The sequence below is a fragment of the Sus scrofa genome, chromosome 6, assembly GCF_000003025.6.
Source record: "Sus scrofa isolate TJ Tabasco breed Duroc chromosome 6, Sscrofa11.1, whole genome shotgun sequence".
Lineage (NCBI taxonomy): Eukaryota > Metazoa > Chordata > Mammalia > Artiodactyla > Suidae > Sus > Sus scrofa.
This window is the reverse complement of record NC_010448.4, coordinates 89,885,090-89,902,301: the sequence shown is the minus strand read 5'-3', so window position 1 is coordinate 89,902,301 and position 17,212 is coordinate 89,885,090. Positions and strand designations below refer to the sequence as shown.

The following is a 17,212-nucleotide window of genomic DNA, read 5'->3' as shown; positions in this document are numbered from 1 at the left end:
AAGCTCTGCTACAACATTGTGTGTCCAACTCTATTTCACTAAGCTGAACACCATCCTAGCAGAGCCCCCACCCCTGCCCGAGGGGAAGCACCCAGAGCCTCTCAGGGTCCCACCCAGTTCCAGCCCCAGGGTGTGTGCATCCCCGGACCAGTTCCTAGAGGGGTGAGGCCTTCTCCTCAGTGCCCTTGTCCCCTGCAGCGGTGCCCCGAACCAGCGCCACGCAGTGCAGCTCAGTGCCGGAACCCCGCTATGGCAAGAGGCTGGGCAGTGACTTCTCCGTGGGGGCTGTCGTCCGCTTCGAATGCAACTCCGGCTATGCCCTGCAGGGGTCCCCAGAAATCGAGTGCCTCCCTGTGCCCGGGGCCTTGGCCCAGTGGAATGTCTCAGCACCAACGTGCGTGGGTGAGTCCTGGAAGACCAGGACATGGGGGAGAGGGTGGCCAACAAACAGCAAGACACACAGCAGCCCTGCCCGCCAGCACAACTTAAGAAGGTGTCCCCTTGCGGAAGAGCAGCCAGGGGGTTGCTGGGGGAGGGACGCCAGTGAAGGGAGCGGGACGCCGGTGAAGGGGGCGGGGTCCAGTCCCCGCGGAGGGTTCTCAGGGGAGGAGTCAAGGGAGGAGCCGGGACAGGGGTACCTGGGAGAGGCCACCAGTGGGTGGAGTCACAGTGAGGCTAGGGAGCCTTGGGAGAGGTCAGCTTGGGGACGCTCCCCTGGGGACCCACAGAGACAGCGCAGGGCACTTCTGACCAAAGCCGCCTCCTTCCCAGTGCCCTGTGGAGGCAACCTCACGGAGCGCAGGGGCACCATCCTGTCCCCCGGCTTCCCGGAGCCCTACCTCAACAGCCTCAATTGTGTGTGGAAGATCATGGTCCCTGAAGGCGCTGGCATCCAGGTAGGGGCAAGGAGACGCCTCGGGTCGGGGAGAGGGGAAACAGGAAGGGATCCCCGAAGGACACCCTGCCCCTCAGGCCAGGTGTGGAGGTAAGGCCCACAAACGGAAAAACACAGAAGCTCGGGGCTCAGGAAGGAGGAGGGCGAGGCGCTGGCTATGCCATCAGAGAGGCCAGGAGAGGAGATGGGCCCGGAGCTGGAGTGCGAAGACTGGGGAGGATTCATACAAGATGTTCTTCAAATGGCCTGAAGGATTCTGGGCTTAAGGTTGTGGGGGATGGGAGAGGAGACACTGCAGGTGAGGGAAGGACAAACCGACACCAGCCGAGATGAGGCAGGAGGTGCACCTGCACACACCTGGGGGGTCGCACCTGCAGCCCAGCCTGAGGCAGCTGCAGAACCAGGGCCACTCTGGTGCTTGGGTAAGAGCCAGATGGAGGAGGCCCAGAACCACTGCAGTGGCACAGAAGAGGGGCCAGGGCCCGAGAGGCCAACACAGAGGAGCAGCAGGGACTCAAGGTGGACAGGTCCTGCCACGGGTGGGACCTGCTCAGCTGCAGGAGGTCTGGTGCAGCCAAGACAGGAAGACGGGGAAATACAAGGAGAGCCGTCCAAGGGCCGAAGTAGTCGTGTATCCTGGACTTGCCTTTCCCACTCTGTGTTTTGCAGAGCACCCCACGGTCCTGTAACCATTCCGCCTCCCTCTCCCCCACTGGACGGTGCGCTCCTTGGTCACAGGGACTGCATCTTGCATTTACCCAAGTTCCTAGCAGTGTCGGGTCCAGACTAGGTGCTAAGTCATTGAATTTAGTACATGAGGGAAGGAGTGGGGAGGGAGGGAAGGAGGGAGGGCTGCCTGACCAATCATTCATCCCCCTGCCTTCCCAGATTCAAGTCATCAGTTTTGTCACAGAGCAGAACTGGGACTCCCTGGAAGTGTTTGATGGTGCAGACAACACTGTAACCATGCTGGGGAGTTTCTCAGGTAAGGTGGGGCTTCCAGGGACCAGGACTCAGAAAGCAGTGGTGGACTTTTATTATTGTTGTTATTATTATTATTATTATTATTATTATTATTATTGAAATCTAATTCACATGCCCTAAAATTTACCATCTTAAAGTGTACCATTTAGTGGGTTTTAGTATAGTCACAAGAGTCTACAACCATCACTACTATCCACTCCTGGAATATTTTCATCACCCCAAAAAAGAAACCAGGTACCCACCTGTTCATTCCCCATCACCCTGCCCACCCCTACCCCCTGGCAACCACCAACCTACTTTCCACCTCTGTGGAGTCGCTTGTTCGGGACATTTCATAGAAATGGGGTCCTCCAATGTGTGGCCTTCAGGGTCTGGCTTCTTTTACTCAGCGTGACATTTGCAAGGGTCACCGTGTGGCAGCAGGCATCAACACGTCATCAAAGGGACAGACCACATTTCCGTCATCTGTTCGTTAGTTGATGGACACGTGGTTGTTTCCACTTGCTGGCTAATTGTGAACAATGCCGCTATTGTACAAGTTTCCATGGGAACATGTTTTGCCATTCTCTCGGGTGTATACCTAGGAGCAGAATTCCTGGGTCATATGGTAATTCTATATTTAACTTTTTTGAAGGACTCTCAGCAGGGTGGCTGCACCATTTTCCATCCAGTGGTGGACTTCTGACTAAGGGTGGTGTATGATTTTGCCCAAAAGCCAGGGCAATTATCTGGGTCTCGTAGGCCCCAGAACCCCATGTTGCCAAGATCTAAGGAGTCATGAGCCTTGTCTACACTGCCTGGATAGCCCAGAAAATTATCCTTGTCAGACTCACCTTGAAGATGGCTGGAAGGGGACCAAACTCAGGCCACCTGAGGAAGTCACTCTACTGCTGGCATGTGGCTCTGGCCCTGCTCTTTTGCAGGAAGCTGTTGGGAGTGCCTCCTCCCTCTTGCCACTGGAGGCCCAGCACGCTGAGGGGAGCTAATTTGTCATTCAGTGGATTTGATAACTGGGGACACCAGGGGTCTTGGGAGCAGAATGTCAGCAGGTCACAACAGCAAAAGAAATGGGGAGGTGCCCAGGTTGGGGGGAGGCTAAGCCTGAATAGTCCCTGTGTCCTTACCCAGGAACGACTGTGCCTGCCCTTCTGAACAGCACCTCCAATCAGCTCTACCTGCATTTCTACTCAGATATCAGCGTGTCTGCAGCCGGCTTCCACTTGGAGTACAAAAGTGAGAATCCAGCGTCTCAGCTGCGCGCAGGGTTCGGGGTGGGGACCGACAGGGCCCGAGTGCCCACAATGAGCAGGGGTTATCCTGGGGTGGTGTTCTCTCCACCCTGCTTAAGCCTTATGCAGACCTAGATGAGGACACTAAAGCTCAGAGACGGTCTGAAACCTCCTCAAGACACACAGCCAGTCAGTGGTGGAGCCGGGGTTCCCATCTAGGGGTCGGTTACTCAAACTCCTCTGTGCTTCCTCCATGACCACAAGAATGGAAACGGGGCCTGATCACTGGCCTCAGCCCAGGAGATTATTCGGGGTGTAAAAAAAAGGCATTGCTCTCCTCCCCTGTCTTAAAAAGTGGGCTCTCCAACCACTGGTCGGGGACACAGTTGTCCTTGAAGTTCCTCTGCTCATGGGAAACTTCACTCCACCTTCACCAGTTTCCTCCCTCCACCCTCAAAAACCTTACATCCTGGCTTCCAGCATCCCTAAGTGATCACAACTAAAAACTCAAGGAAAAAACACTGCAGGGGGCGTGGGAGATACAGACGCTCTCGGGTATAAGATAGGCTCAGTGAGGTATCGTACAACACGGGGAATACAGCCGATATTTTGCAATAATTGTAAATGGAAAGTAACCTTTAAAGGTTGGATAATTTTTTTAATTTTTGAAGAAAAGGAAAAGAGTTGCAGGTGTGCTTGTGGGGCGATAAAGACAGAGGTGGGGCACTGGGTGGCTGCCTTCATCCTGAGCCTGCCCGCCCGTCCCCTTCCCCACTGCGTACAGGGAAGAATAGACTGGCTGTCGCGTTTGTCACACATTCACTCAGCAGATATTTCAGGAGTATTTGCAGCGTGCCAGGTGTGATGCCAGATTTTGCTAGGACTGGATACGATCAGGATGGGCAAGCCCCTCAGAGGCCTCGGGAGAGAGACAGACCCCTGGGCAGAGAAGGGTGTGACAGCATTCCAGGTGCCCTCATGAATGTCACCAGGAGGTACAGCAGTGGGTCAAAAAATAGAACAGTCACATCTCCCACAGGGTGGTGGAGAAGTGAATGTCCTGAAGAAGCATCGGACACCTGTAACGGGGCACGTCCTATGCTAGGTGCCATGAACAAAGATGATTAAGGCACAAAGTCTAGGAGGAGAGATGGACGTGGAGACAGTAATTGTGGTGCTGGAGTTCCCGTCGTGGCGCAGTGGTTAATGAATCTGACTAGGAACCATGAGGTTGCGGGTTTGGTCCCTGCCCTTGCTCAGTGGGTTAACGATCCGGCATTGCCATGAGCTGTGGTGTAGGTCGCAGACGCGGCTCGGATCCCACATTGCTGTGGCTCTGGTGTAGGCCGGCAGCTACAGCTCCGATTCGACCCCTAGCCTGGGAACCTCCATATGCCATGGGAGTGGCCCAAGAAATGGCAAAAAACCAAAAAAAAAAAAAAAAAAAAAAAAAAAAGGTAATTGTGGTGCAACCTAATGTGGTCAGGGAGTGCAGAAGAGGGGAGCCAACCCTGGCCAGGTGAGACTTTACAGAAGGGGTGCCCGAGTCAGATTTGGAATGATGAGCAGGACATGTGGGAAGGTAGAGTTGGGTGGACCCTCTTTGACAGGATGGGCAGGTGGAAGCCCCACTTGCTGCTGGAGGCCAGCATCGCCCAGCTGGTCTCCAACATGAATGACCTTTGTCCAGGGAGTTGGGAGAGGATTAGCTGGATCCCAGGATGCTCATGGCCCGAAAGAACTGAAATGTGCATCTAGGTCAGAAAGCCTTGGGGCAGATGAAGCTAAGACCCCAAGGGATGGAGGACAGGACAGGGACCTCTGAGACCCTCCTCCTGCAAACCTCTCAGGCCTCACTCACCTGGCGGAGTGCAGTGTCCTGGGCTCTCGAATAATTCGCGCATCTCCCTCTACCCTCTTTTTTCTATTCTCTCCAGTTTTATTTCCTTATCCAATCTGTAAATTCAAGTCCTTAAATGTTCCCTAGAGTCTCCGCTTTTCTCTCTTGTTCCAAAGATAGACTTCTTTCCTGAATTTCTTTGTCATTCTCCTGCCTCGTTCCCAGGAAAAATTCACCTCTTCTGAATTTTTTTGCTATTGCTGTCCAAGAGAACTGATAGTTTTCTCAGTAGCTGATGTTTATCATGCACGTATTCTCACGGTGGAAAGAGCTAGAGGAAAACAAAGTCGCCGCTAGTATTTGGAGACTAAAATTCCTAGGGGCCAAGATCCAGAAGTAACATTTTTGTTTTATAGATAATCTATAAAGATGGTACAGAAGGGGAAAATTAACTGCTATTGTAGGGGCAAATGGTTTTGAAGGATACTGAAAAGTCCTGTCTGCTGCAATGACTCATATTTAATGTTTATTTCATTGAAATGGAAATGGAACAGTATGCTTTCAAAAGTAATAAATTGCATGTGATTTTTCGAAGTCTTCCCCTGTATGCATAGTTTAAATCGTATCAAGCTGTGCAGTGTCAGAGAAATTAGAATGGACAGGGCTCTGTCTCCCTCCTTCTTTCTCTCTCTGTCCTCACCTTTCTCCCCATTCCACTTTTTCTCCCAGCACACTCTTTTGCTCTTGCTTTCTCTCTTTTTCTCTCTGCCCCTCCTCCCCTTCTCTCCACCACTGCCATTCCAGGAAGTAAGTCTTAGGTGACCACGTTGTCCTCGCCCCCACTAAATACTGAGTTGCATTCTCTGTGGGGTGTAGGGAGGAGTGGGGAGAAAGGGGCAAGATGACAGACGAGATGAAATACTTTCAGTTCAGTTTAATGATGTTTTCATACTGTCCTTGGGCTCTTTTGTCCAAGAGGCTGAGATCTGTGGACACGGCCCAAACAGCTTTCATTTCCAAGCATCACGTTCACTTCTTAAAAGCACATGTAGGACAGGAATGGCCTGGGAAGAGCATGAGGGGACTTTCTGGGGTGATAGCAGCATTGTGTAGTTTTGAGCCTGGGGGCATGTGAGCAGCCAGAGTTCCCCAGTGATACCCGCCTGCCCCAGGAGGCTTTGCTCTCTTGATCCTCTGTGCCATAGAAATGTTCTGACTTTCTCCACGTGCTGCGAGGTGAAAGGGTTGGGACACACTGGCCCAGAGACTGGGAGGAGCGATAGCAGAGAAGGCACAGCTCAGAGGCAGCTTCTCCCTCCTACCAGCACTGCCCTCAACCTGCGAGTGCATCGACCTGAGGGCCTCATCCCTTCCCCTGTCTATCTCTGTCTCGTCTAGCGGTGGGCCTGAGCAGCTGTCCAGAACCTGCTGTGCCCAGTAACGGAGTGAAGACTGGCGAGCGCTATTTGGTGAATGACGTGGTCTCTTTCCATTGTGAGCCGGGATATGCCCTCCAGGTACCGCCCCTTGACCCCCACCCCCCGGGGGAAGGGGTGCCGGACACAGGAAACAGGTGTCCCCTGAGCTGGGATCGGCCAGCCCTCCACCTGCAGAGCTGCAGTCACCAAAGAACAGAGAGACGCCCCCAGGTCCCCTGAGGCCTATTATCCCCTCCTGGAGCCGTTCATGCAAAAGACAACAGGCTGACTTTAGCCACGTGGCACAAGCCAGCCTCGAATATGTTCCTGCAAAATTTTGATTTGATTAGACTTTAGGAAAATTTAATTTCCCTTTGAAGGCCATGAGGGACTCCAGTAATTAAGGGAGTCTCACGAGGAACCTTTCACAATGAGAATTCCTTAGTAATGGCTCTTAATAAGCATCCTTCCCCAGATCTCTCTCCCTCGGCCTTGCTCCCCATCCCGCAGTGGATCCATCCATGTACCTTGATCCTTAACCCAAGGCCCCAGAACAAGCCCCCCACCCCCTGGGTAGTACGTGGACTTGTGCCCCAGGGGACAGCTTGCCCACCCTGTTCCTGATCCCTCCAGGGCCACGCACACATCTCCTGCATGCCCGGGACCGTGCGGCGCTGGGACTACCCACCTCCGCTCTGTATTGGTAAGAGAGCCCTAACTTTTCTGGTTCCTTCTGACCTGTTTCTCCCAGGCATTTTAGTTCAGTGACATATCACTGGAAGACATGTGGTTGCCACAGGGGAGGGAGGGAGATGGACAGGGAGTTTGGGGTTGGTAGATGCAAACTATTGCATTTCCAATGGGTAAGCAATGGGGTCCTGCTGTGCAGCACAGGGAACAATGTCCAGTCTCTTGGGTTAGAATATGATGGAAGATAATATGAGAAAAGGAATGTATATACATGCATGCCTGGGTCCCTTTGCTGTACAGCAGAAATCGAAAATGGTTTAATACACATTTTTTAAAAATTAAGTTCAGATCCAAAGGAAGTTAATTATCCTGGGTCTGCTCAAAGGCAGCAGTTTTAGACGGATGGTTTTTGAAGTTTTAACTCTCAAGATTTTAGCGACTTTGGGACACCTTCATTCACCAAATGAAACACCACAGGAGGCGCGCCCATTCGAAAACCTGATGATGACCATTCGGATTCCAGATCATCACCAACACCCGGAATGGAACCTCTGGGCGCTTTGCAATTTCGCCTGTGACTTTTTGTGGGTGGCCTAGATGGCCTCCGCTGACGGGAAGGCCGAGGGTTCCCTGTGAAATGAGGACTTGGCTTGGTTTGGTGTCCATGCTGAGCAGTGATGTAGAGATCAGTGGATAAGAGAAAAGACGGGGTCTCCACCCTCAGAAGCTTCTAGTCTGGCGGGGGCAGGGGAACATCCATTTATCCAGGGTCTGCCATGTGCCAGCCACAGACCTGTCTCCTGACTGCAGCTCTCCAGGGCCAGGGTCATCACCCGCATTTTTGCAAAGAAAACAACTCAGGCTTTTAGGATTAAAAGGAACATGGCAGAGTTGGGAGTGGAAATTCAGGTTCCTGGGATGCCCCGCCACCTGTCAAGTGAAAATCTAGGCTAACCTTGGGGTAGGAAGCACGGTGAGCGGAAGGAGGGTCACGGGAGCATAGTGGCATTTTCCTTCTGTGACCTCACCAGGAGGCAGCGCCTGGTCGTCTGCAGAGTGGTCAGAAATGTCACTGGTCAGCCCGTGGCCCTTTCCCCCATTTGTCCTACAAAGGCCGTGCCCAGGATCCACTCCTATGAACAGCAGCAGGTGCCGTGAGTTGGGGATTTACTGAGCGTGCCAGCCCTGGCTCCTGAAGCCAAGGCCTTTCTGTCGTAACCTCCTAACAACCCTGTGACATGGGTCCTGGCTGGGAGAGACCGAGGTCTGAGGGAGGGGACCAGTTAGAACTTGCCCAGAGTCGCACAGCGAGTTTGGAACGTGGGGATGGCGACCCCGGGGGCCGATGCCAGAACCGCTGCTTGAACCCGGGCACTGTTCCCTTCAGGTCTGTGTGCCTGTCACCCTCTCCCCAGAAGGCACTTGTGTGGACACTACAGATGGCCCCCTCCGCTCCTTTCTCTGGCCTTCCGCGGCTGGCTGACCCCTTTCTGCTCACACAACCTTGTCCTAAAAAGCTGTAAAAAAAAAAAAAAGAATCCATGTTAACTGACCAGATGTGGTCAAGCCCCAGCCCTGCATTTTCAGGTCACTCTGAAGTCACCTCAATCAACATTTCCAATGCTCCAGCCCCTCCTGGTTGGCTCCCCATGGGATAATCGGTCATTTGGCGGAGGGTGCATGTGGAAGTTCTGAGGGCGACCCTGGCGGCTTCTCTGCTGACGACCCAGCCCCAGAGAACATATGTTTGCAAAGAGCCAGGCCTGCTGCCTGCACAGAGCAGGGACTCCATGCTTCCCCTCCCTCTTCCATCTTCCTATTTCAGTGCCCGATTGTTGATCAGACAGCGATGAGGGGAGGTTTGGGGGACAGACCACTTTGGCATCCTCGCTGAGGAAACGACCTGTGAAGGGCAGGCTCAAGGTCAAGGGTCCAAAACCTGCATTCGTGGACTGCTGAGCAGACCTAGGATATGCTTTGTTCCTGGATTTACGTACTCCCTTTGCCGTCATGTGCAGTCTTTGAGGAAGTTGACTCCTAGGTTCCTTTGGCTTCTGAAAGGGAAATTGACTTGGGAGAGTCCAGATGCTGTATGGCTCTGTACTTGGTTCTGTGCGGTCCTAACGCTCTGTCTGGTGTCACGGTCACAGCGCAGTGTGGGGGAGCAGTGGAAGACATGGAGGGGGTGATCCTGAGCCCCGGCTTCCCGGGCAACTACCCCAGCAACATGGACTGTTCCTGGAAAATAGCCCTGCCCGTGGGCTTTGGTAAGTCTTCAGGTGCCGGCCTCTGGGCTTAAAGCAGCTTTGGCTGCGGTCCCTCAGCGTAATCTTGGCCAAGTCAGTTGAGTTTTCTGCCCCTGTGCTTCCTCAGCTACAGACCTCTTAGGCAAGCATGAGAATCAATTAAGAATGGTAGAGATGAATGGGCTTGGGGAACATGAAATAGGGAAAAACCTTCAGAGATGGCCATTATTATTTTTACCATCTGAGTAATGAGCTAACATCCAGGAATGTGGAAGGAGAAATTACTCAGGGATGGTTAAAGAAGAAAAAAATCTATTTTACAGAGACTGAACCTCAACCTGTGCTTTTAACGCCGGTATCCAATTTCTCGTCCTAATTGAATTGAGCCAAGGTCAATGTGAAATTGAGTTTGCATTCTTTATATTCACATTCGAGCTGGCCTTAGAGGTTGGGAGAGGTCTTGGGGTGTGTGTGTGTGTGTGTGTGTGTGTGTGTAGATGGAGTGTGCCAGGCAAAGGGGTGGGTGGGTGCAGAGGACATTGATCTGGCTACAGAATTTCATTCCTGGTGATTCATATGTTGTGCACTGGGAATGCAGTTTAATCCCAATATTTCTGTTGACGAGATGAAGGATTTGTGTGGACAAAGGAATTTGTAGGCTGAACAGGTAGGTCATCTCGCCCAAGTCCTTGCTCTGCTCCTAGAAATGAAATGTCCCAAGGGGATCCCTCCCGCCCAGGCCTGTGATTTCCCCCAGTCTGTGACCTCAGGAATGAAGATCACCTCTTTCGTCCTTTATTATTTATCCTAGAGTGGGGCTTCTTTGTTTTCTTTTTATGGCTGCACCTGTGGCAGATGGAGGTTCCCAGGCTAGGAGTCAAATTGGAGCTGCAGCTGCCGGCCTACACCACAGCCACAGCAACACAGGATCTGAGCCACAACCGCGACCTACACCACAGCTCACAGCAGTGCCAGATCCTTAACCCACTGAGCAGGGAGAGGGATCAAACGGGAATCCTCATGGATATAGGCCGGTTTGTTACCGCTGAGCCACAACAGGAACTCCATAGAGTGGGTCTTGTGATGGAGAAGAGGCTTTCCAGAGAAAGGGATCTAACTGGACACCTCCAAATCTTACCTGTGGGGAGGGGGGAGATTGTGACCCTCAAAACACAGACTCATCTTAATTACCATCCTCTGAAGGAAACTGGGGGTGGATGATCAGGGAGCAAAATGAGGACTTTGGCAGCCTTGGGAAACTCCAGATTTTGAGACACTGAGGAGCTGGGAGACCCAGTAGCTCTGCATCCAGGCACGAGCTACAAGAACTTCAGATGATAAAGGGATGGGGGGCGCAGATCCAAAGGAAAACAGAAGTTTAAGTGGAAGGCATTACTCTTCCCTGTAATTCCTGAAGTTAAGCCACTAGAGAGCTCTTTATCTGTAAGTCCTCCAGGCAATCAGCTTCCTGCAGGGGCCAGTCACAGGGGACCAGATCCTTTGTTTTCAAGTTAATGTTGGACTCTAAACTGTCCTTAATGGTACCTGGTTTCTGCTGAAAAGCCACTGCATTTACAAAGTTCTGCCACTAGATGGAAGCAGTCAGGCAACTCGATTCTGAAATTCTTCAATCCTGAAAGAGCCCTTTTGAGGGACACGCAGCCCCAGTGCTAGGGCGGTGAACTGGAAAGCATAGCTTCCGTGGATCTGAACAAAGGCACTCACTGTTTGGAAACAATCTACATGTAAATTAATAGGAGAGTGACTAGTGTGGTTGGATAATTCATTAAATGGAATTAATTAATATGTAGTTAAAATCAATGAACTGTATCTTTATATATCAACAAGGATAGACCTTGAAAAACACAATGTTGAATAAAAAATAAGTTTGCAGAACTGTATGTGCAATACAATCACTTTCATGCAGGTGTTTAGGACAAACCAGATCTCTATGTTGAAGAATATATACATGAAACATGAACTGTGGAAGGTTATCTTCCAAATTCATGAGAGCAACTGGCTCTGTGGAAAGAAGGCCAGGATACATGAAGGGTCTCCAACATTATTTTATTTTATTGAAATAATCAGATGTAAAAAAAAATGTAAAAGAAAAATCACATAGATGTATGTACTCATTCTAAGCCAATTCGTACAGGTGATCAAATTATAAAAATTCAGATCCCTCTGTAATCCCACCATACAGAAGTAATCACCCATAGCTTAGTCTTCACCATTTAGTGTTTTTAATACAAAAATTAGAATTGGGAGTATCCGTCGTGGTGCAGTGGGAACGAATCTGACTAGGAACCATGAAGTGGCAGGTTCGATCCCTGGCCTTGCTCGTTGGGTTAAGGATCGGGCATTGCCAAGAGTTGTGGTATAGGTCGCAGACGAGGCTCAGATCTGGCGGTGCTGTGGCTGTGACGTAGGCCGGCAGCTGTAGCTCTGATTAGACTCCTAGCTTCGGAACCTCCATTTGCCTTGAGTACAGCCCCAAAAAAAGCAAAAAAATTTTTTTTAAAAATTAGAATTGTATACTGCATACTACTTTGCAGTCCAATTTTTACAATTAATATTGTGGACATCTTCCTAAGCTCAGAAATATATTTCTTTTTTTTTTTTTTTTTTTGTCTTGTTGTTGTTGTTGTTGTTGTTGCTATTTCTTGGGCTGCTCCCGCGGCATATGGAGGTTCCCAGGCTAGAGGTTGAATCGGAGCTGTAGCCACCAGCCTACGCCAGAGCCACAGCAACTCAGGATCCGAGCCGCATCTGCAACCTACACCACAGCTCACGGCAACGCCGGATCGTTAACCCACTGAGCAAGGTCAGGGACCGAACCCGCAACCTCATGGTTCCTAGTCGGATTCGTTAACCACTGCGCCACGACGGGAACTCCCAGAAATATATTTCTATATCATTCTCAATAGTAATCTAATTTTGAGAAATCTTAGCAATAAACAAATATTAATAGCCCCACCTTTATTCTCCAAAGAATATATTAATATGTAAGTTAAGATGAGGTTCATTTAAGCTGTTGGATTGTAGGCAATCATGATTAATCAAATAAGATCTAAAAGTATAAACTTCACTTGGCATCTTAATAAAACAGATGGGGGAGTTCCCATTGTGGCTTAGTGGTAACAAACCCGACCAGTATCATGAAGATTCAGGTTCAGTCCCTGGGCCTCGCTCAGTGTGTTAAGGGATCCGGCATTGCCGTGAGCTGTGGTGTAGGTCACAGACATGGCTTGGATTCCCATGTTGTTCTGACTGTGACATAGGCTGGCAGCTGCAGCTCCAATTCGACCCCTAGCCTGAGAACTTTCACATGCCGAGGGTGCAGCCCTAAAAGGAAAAAAAATAAAACAGATGGGACAATGCATTCTTCTAATTTCTGAATTATCATAGGTTCTCTAGAAAATACCAATATTGAAGTTCGTGTCTTTTGATTGGGTGTAGTTTGGGGAGGGGAGTTTTGGCGGGGGAAGTGTTATCGTTGTTTGTTTGTTTGTTTTTGTCTTTTTAGGGACACACCCACAGCATATGGAAATTCCCAGGCTAGTGGTCGAATCAGAGCCGCCGCTGCCAGCCTGCGCCACAGCCACAGCAACACCAGATCGTTGCAGCATCTTTGACCTACACCACAGCTCACGGCAACGGCAGATCCTTAACCCACTGAGCAAGGCCAGGGATCAAACCTGAATCCTCATGAATATTAGTCAGGTTCATTACTGCTGAGCCACAACAGGAACTCCCGGGTGTAGTTATTTTTAAATGGTGGTATTTTTAAGTAAAAAATGTATTTTAGCAAGGCTATCTTCATATTCATACTAGGCATATGAATCCCAAATTAAATCAGGTGTCAACTCTGAACTTCATTTTCCATAAAATAAAATAGACGGGGACGGAGCTCTGAAATGACTATGCCTTTCCTTTTGAATGAATAATATTCTTTTAAGTTCAGTCCTGCCTGAAGACGAGACTGGACTGGATTGGCATGTGTTCCAGGGCCCTGACTGGGTGAGTCGGTGGCAGGGACACGCGGCCTCTGGCAGGTCCTTCTTTCACGAGGCGGCACGTCGGAAGCAGACATGTATTGCTTTGGGCCACTGTCCACCTCTCTCTCACTCTCAGGAGCTCACATCCAGTTCCTGAACTTCTCCACGGAGCCCAACCATGACTTCATCGAAATCCGGAATGGCCCCTACGAGACCAGCCGCATGATGGGCAGATTCAGCGGGAGCGAGCTGCCCAGCGCCCTGCTCTCCACGTCCCACGAGACCACCGTGTACTTCCACAGCGACCACTCCCAGAACCGGCCGGGATTCAAGCTGGAGTACCAGGGTGAGGACGGGGAGAGCCCATCCACCCCCACCTCTTACCCACAGCCACCCATCTTGCCAGCCTTCCACGTAGCGAAGGAGCGAGCTCGGGAAGGGCCGAGGGGTGTGGGGCAGGCCTGTCCATGGTGACATGACCTCTGGCCCCTTTGACAAGCCTTTTCCAGGGCGACAGCTCCAACGTGTCCTCTCAGTCTCCACCCCGATCCAAGCCCAACAGCCAACAGCTTCCCCTGAACAAGTGACCCATCTGTTCCCCCTCAGGCCTCCCCGAGTGTCCAACCAGCCACTTCCCCTTGGCCTTGAGGGGCTCACACTTTACCCCATGACTTCCCTGCATGTCCCCTTGAGGCTTTCCTTGGCTCATGGGCCCAGTGCCCCCTTGGCACCTGCCTGCTGCTGCAGTCCTGATGGCACACGTGGAGCCACTCTTAGTGTCAGGGCACTAAGACTTGACCTCGGCTTCCACTGAGGCTTCTCCTTAGTGATGCCCTTGACCACTCAGACTCAGCTGTCTCTGGTGCCAGGGCCCAAGCACCCCACTGAAGCCTCCTGGTTTGTGCCAGACCCAGATTCTTTAGGTCCAGGGAGCTTTACCTGACTGCGCACCCCAGCTTTTCCTTTATGCCAAGACCTGCTTCATGAAAGAGCCACCTGCCACCCCAAGGCCATTTCTGTCCAGCAGGCCCAGCTCTTGGTGGCCTTTTGCCTTTCTTCAGAAGAAATCCAACTCCTTACTTTTCTCAAAAGCCCTCCTCTTAGACACTCTGAACCTCCTCCCAGAGCCTTTCCCTTCTCTGGGTAAATCAAGTTATCAGTAGCAGCTGAAGCTACCTCTACCCACGTCTCCTTGTCAGACAGGCTTAACTTATGCCATTAAAATTTCTCAGGCGATTTTATAAAACCTTAGCAAAGGGACAAGTCATTGTTCCAAAGTGTTAGGCATCATCATTATCAATATTTTTAAGATAGAGCTTTGTTTGAAATTGGATCTGTTCTCACTGTAGCGTCTCCCTTTGGGACAAACCCAACCACTCGCCCCAAGGAGTCCTTTGCTGGGAAGGTTAATGACGCCACTTCTTCGGGTTCATGCCTGCCCTGGAGGCCCAGCCTCTCCCCTGGAAGGTGCCTCTGGTAGGACAGGATCACTGTGGAAACCATCCTGGTGCCTCACTTCAGTGTCTCTTTGTGGGAAGCCCAGCTCCTTTCCCTGGAGGCAGGTCCTGCAAGAGAGACCCGGCCTCTCTCTGAGGCTGCTCCCAGCTTCTGACACGCGGCTCTGCAGGTTCCTTGTCATTGTTGGGTCCACATTTCCCCCTGAGGCTTCTCTTTAAAGGCCCAGCTCATCCATTCAGCCACTCCCTGGGCCACAGGCTCTCTACTTCTCCTAAGACTTTCATTGACCAAATCGCCCCAACCCTCTGCTGCCACCTCTTCTTCGGCTGATCAGCCCACCCACTCTCTCTAGAACTGCTCCATCTTTTTTTCTTTCTTTCTTTTCTCTTTTTATGGCCACACCTGCAGCATATGGAAGTTTCCAGGCTAGGGGTAGAATCGGAGCTGCAGCTGCCAGCCTACACCACAAGCTGCATCTGTGACCTACACCACAGCTCACAGTAATGCCAGATCCTTAATCCACCGAGCAAGGCCAGTGATGGAACCCGCATCCTCCCGGAGACTCATGTCAGGTTCTTAATTAACCCACTGAGGCACAGTGAGAACTCCTAGAATTGCTCTGTTTTTCAAGAGACACCCAATTACTTTGACGATTTCCCAGCGAAGCCTGTCCAGTTCTTCCCTGGATGATACTGGAAGGAAATACATAACATAGCCACTGTCACAGAGGGAGTACTTAGGAAGTCAGCTTTGTGATGACTGTTATTCTATGGTTAAGGCACGTGCTGAATGCACTTGGCTGCATGGAGCCTACACTTGGGCTCAGCTACTCCTCCGAGAATTTCCACCATAGGAACGCTCCATCTGCTCCCACACTGATTTCCTATAGGGCGGGCCGATCCCTGTCCTGTGCATCCAGTTAACTGAGGGCTCAGCTCTGGATCAACTGCTCAGTGAATCCCTCAGTGATGTGCCCCTGTGGACCAGGCTTCAGCTACTTCCACTAAGGCCTCTCCTTCTGGGGCAGGTGCCCTCATTCTCATGGAAGCAACTTCCTTGTTCTTTGGAGGGACTTCCTTCTATGACAGTTACATGGTCCTTTTACCCCAGCGATTCCCTCTGAACAGTTGCTCTCCTTGTCACAGGAGACAAGTTTCTCTCCTCCTGGCAGGTTCTAATCTCCCAGACTCCGAAAGACCCCACTCAAGTCCTCCCTGAACTGCTTCCGGCGTTCGTGATCTTGGTGGTGCTTGTCATGACTGAATGAGATAAGCAGCATGAAAGAGCCGAGGTCAAGGCTGAGCCTCAAGGAGGTGCTCAAAGAATAATGGTTCAGGCCAGGCTTGTCTTCCTGGAGCTCCCTTTTCCCATGGAAACAATCAGAGTAGATAACACTTTCTGAGCTCTTACCGCGTACCATGCAAAGAGCTACATATATATTATCCTACTGAAATGTGACAGTAACCATTTTCAAAATAAGAAAACAAAGGCACAGAGAACTTCAGACACTTGCCCAAGACCAAAAGCTAGAAAATAGCAAAGGCCTATGAGTCCACATCTTGGTTCTCCACCACAATGCCAGCTTTCTGGCACTGCTGTGTTCTGGTCGGGGAGAAAATGCACTGAGAAAAAAAAGTAACCTTCTCTCTGGATCTTTTCCAGCCTATGAACTTCAAGAGTGCCCAGACCCAGAGCCCTTTGCCAATGGCATCGTAAGGGGTGCTGGCTACAACGTTGGGCAGTCTGTGACCTTCGAGTGCCTCCCTGGGTATCAACTGATGGGCCACCCTGTTCTCACATGTCAGCACGGCACCAACCGGAACTGGGACCACCCCCTGCCCAGGTGTGAAGGTATGTCCCTCCCTCATTCCTAGTGATTCCTTGTAGGGATACTGGTCCAGAGCAGTCCTACCTTCCACCTGCTTCCTCATGGGATCACCCATGCTGGGAGGCCTGGCAAACCTTGTCCATCATATTTTCATATGGATGAAGAGGGTCCTGGGGACAGAGCTCTGGGCCAGCACTTGGGAAGACGTGGAGGAGATCCGGGTCACAGCCAAAGGAACACATCCTCGGCTCTTGGGAAGAGCCAACTTCGTGGCAAATAATGTGCCCAGTCAGAAGGAAAGACTGGGAGTTCCCGTCGTGGCGCAGTGGTTAACGAATCCGACTAGGAACCATGAGGTTGCGGGTTCGGTCCCTGCCCTTGCTCAGTGGGTTAACGATCCGGCGTTGCCGTGAGCTGTGGTGTAGGTTGCAGATGCGGCTCGGATCCCGAGTTGCTGTGGCTCTGGCGTAGGCCGGTGGCTACAGCTCTGATTCAACCCCTAGCCTGGGAACCTCCATATGCCGCGGGAGCGGCCCAAGAAATAGCAACAACAACAACAACAACAACAAAAGACAAAAAAGACAAAAAGACAAAAAGACAAAAAAAAAAAAAAAAAAGAAGGAAAG

At 51.1% G+C, this 17,212-nt stretch overlaps 1 protein-coding gene across 1 annotated transcript in view; it reads left to right on the top strand.

Moving 5' to 3' along the window:
• The window catches only part of CSMD2 (CUB and Sushi multiple domains 2), a 646,642-nt gene that overhangs the window by 522,678 nt on the left and 106,752 nt on the right, over positions 1 to 17,212 (top strand). Inside the window, 9 exon segments of the mRNA XM_021095859.1 lie at positions 199 to 402; positions 772 to 896; positions 1,784 to 1,880; positions 3,008 to 3,112; positions 6,347 to 6,465; positions 7,000 to 7,069; positions 9,207 to 9,323; positions 13,437 to 13,646; positions 16,421 to 16,609. Coding sequence (XP_020951518.1) covers positions 199 to 402; positions 772 to 896; positions 1,784 to 1,880; positions 3,008 to 3,112; positions 6,347 to 6,465; positions 7,000 to 7,069; positions 9,207 to 9,323; positions 13,437 to 13,646; positions 16,421 to 16,609 — 1,236 coding nt within the window.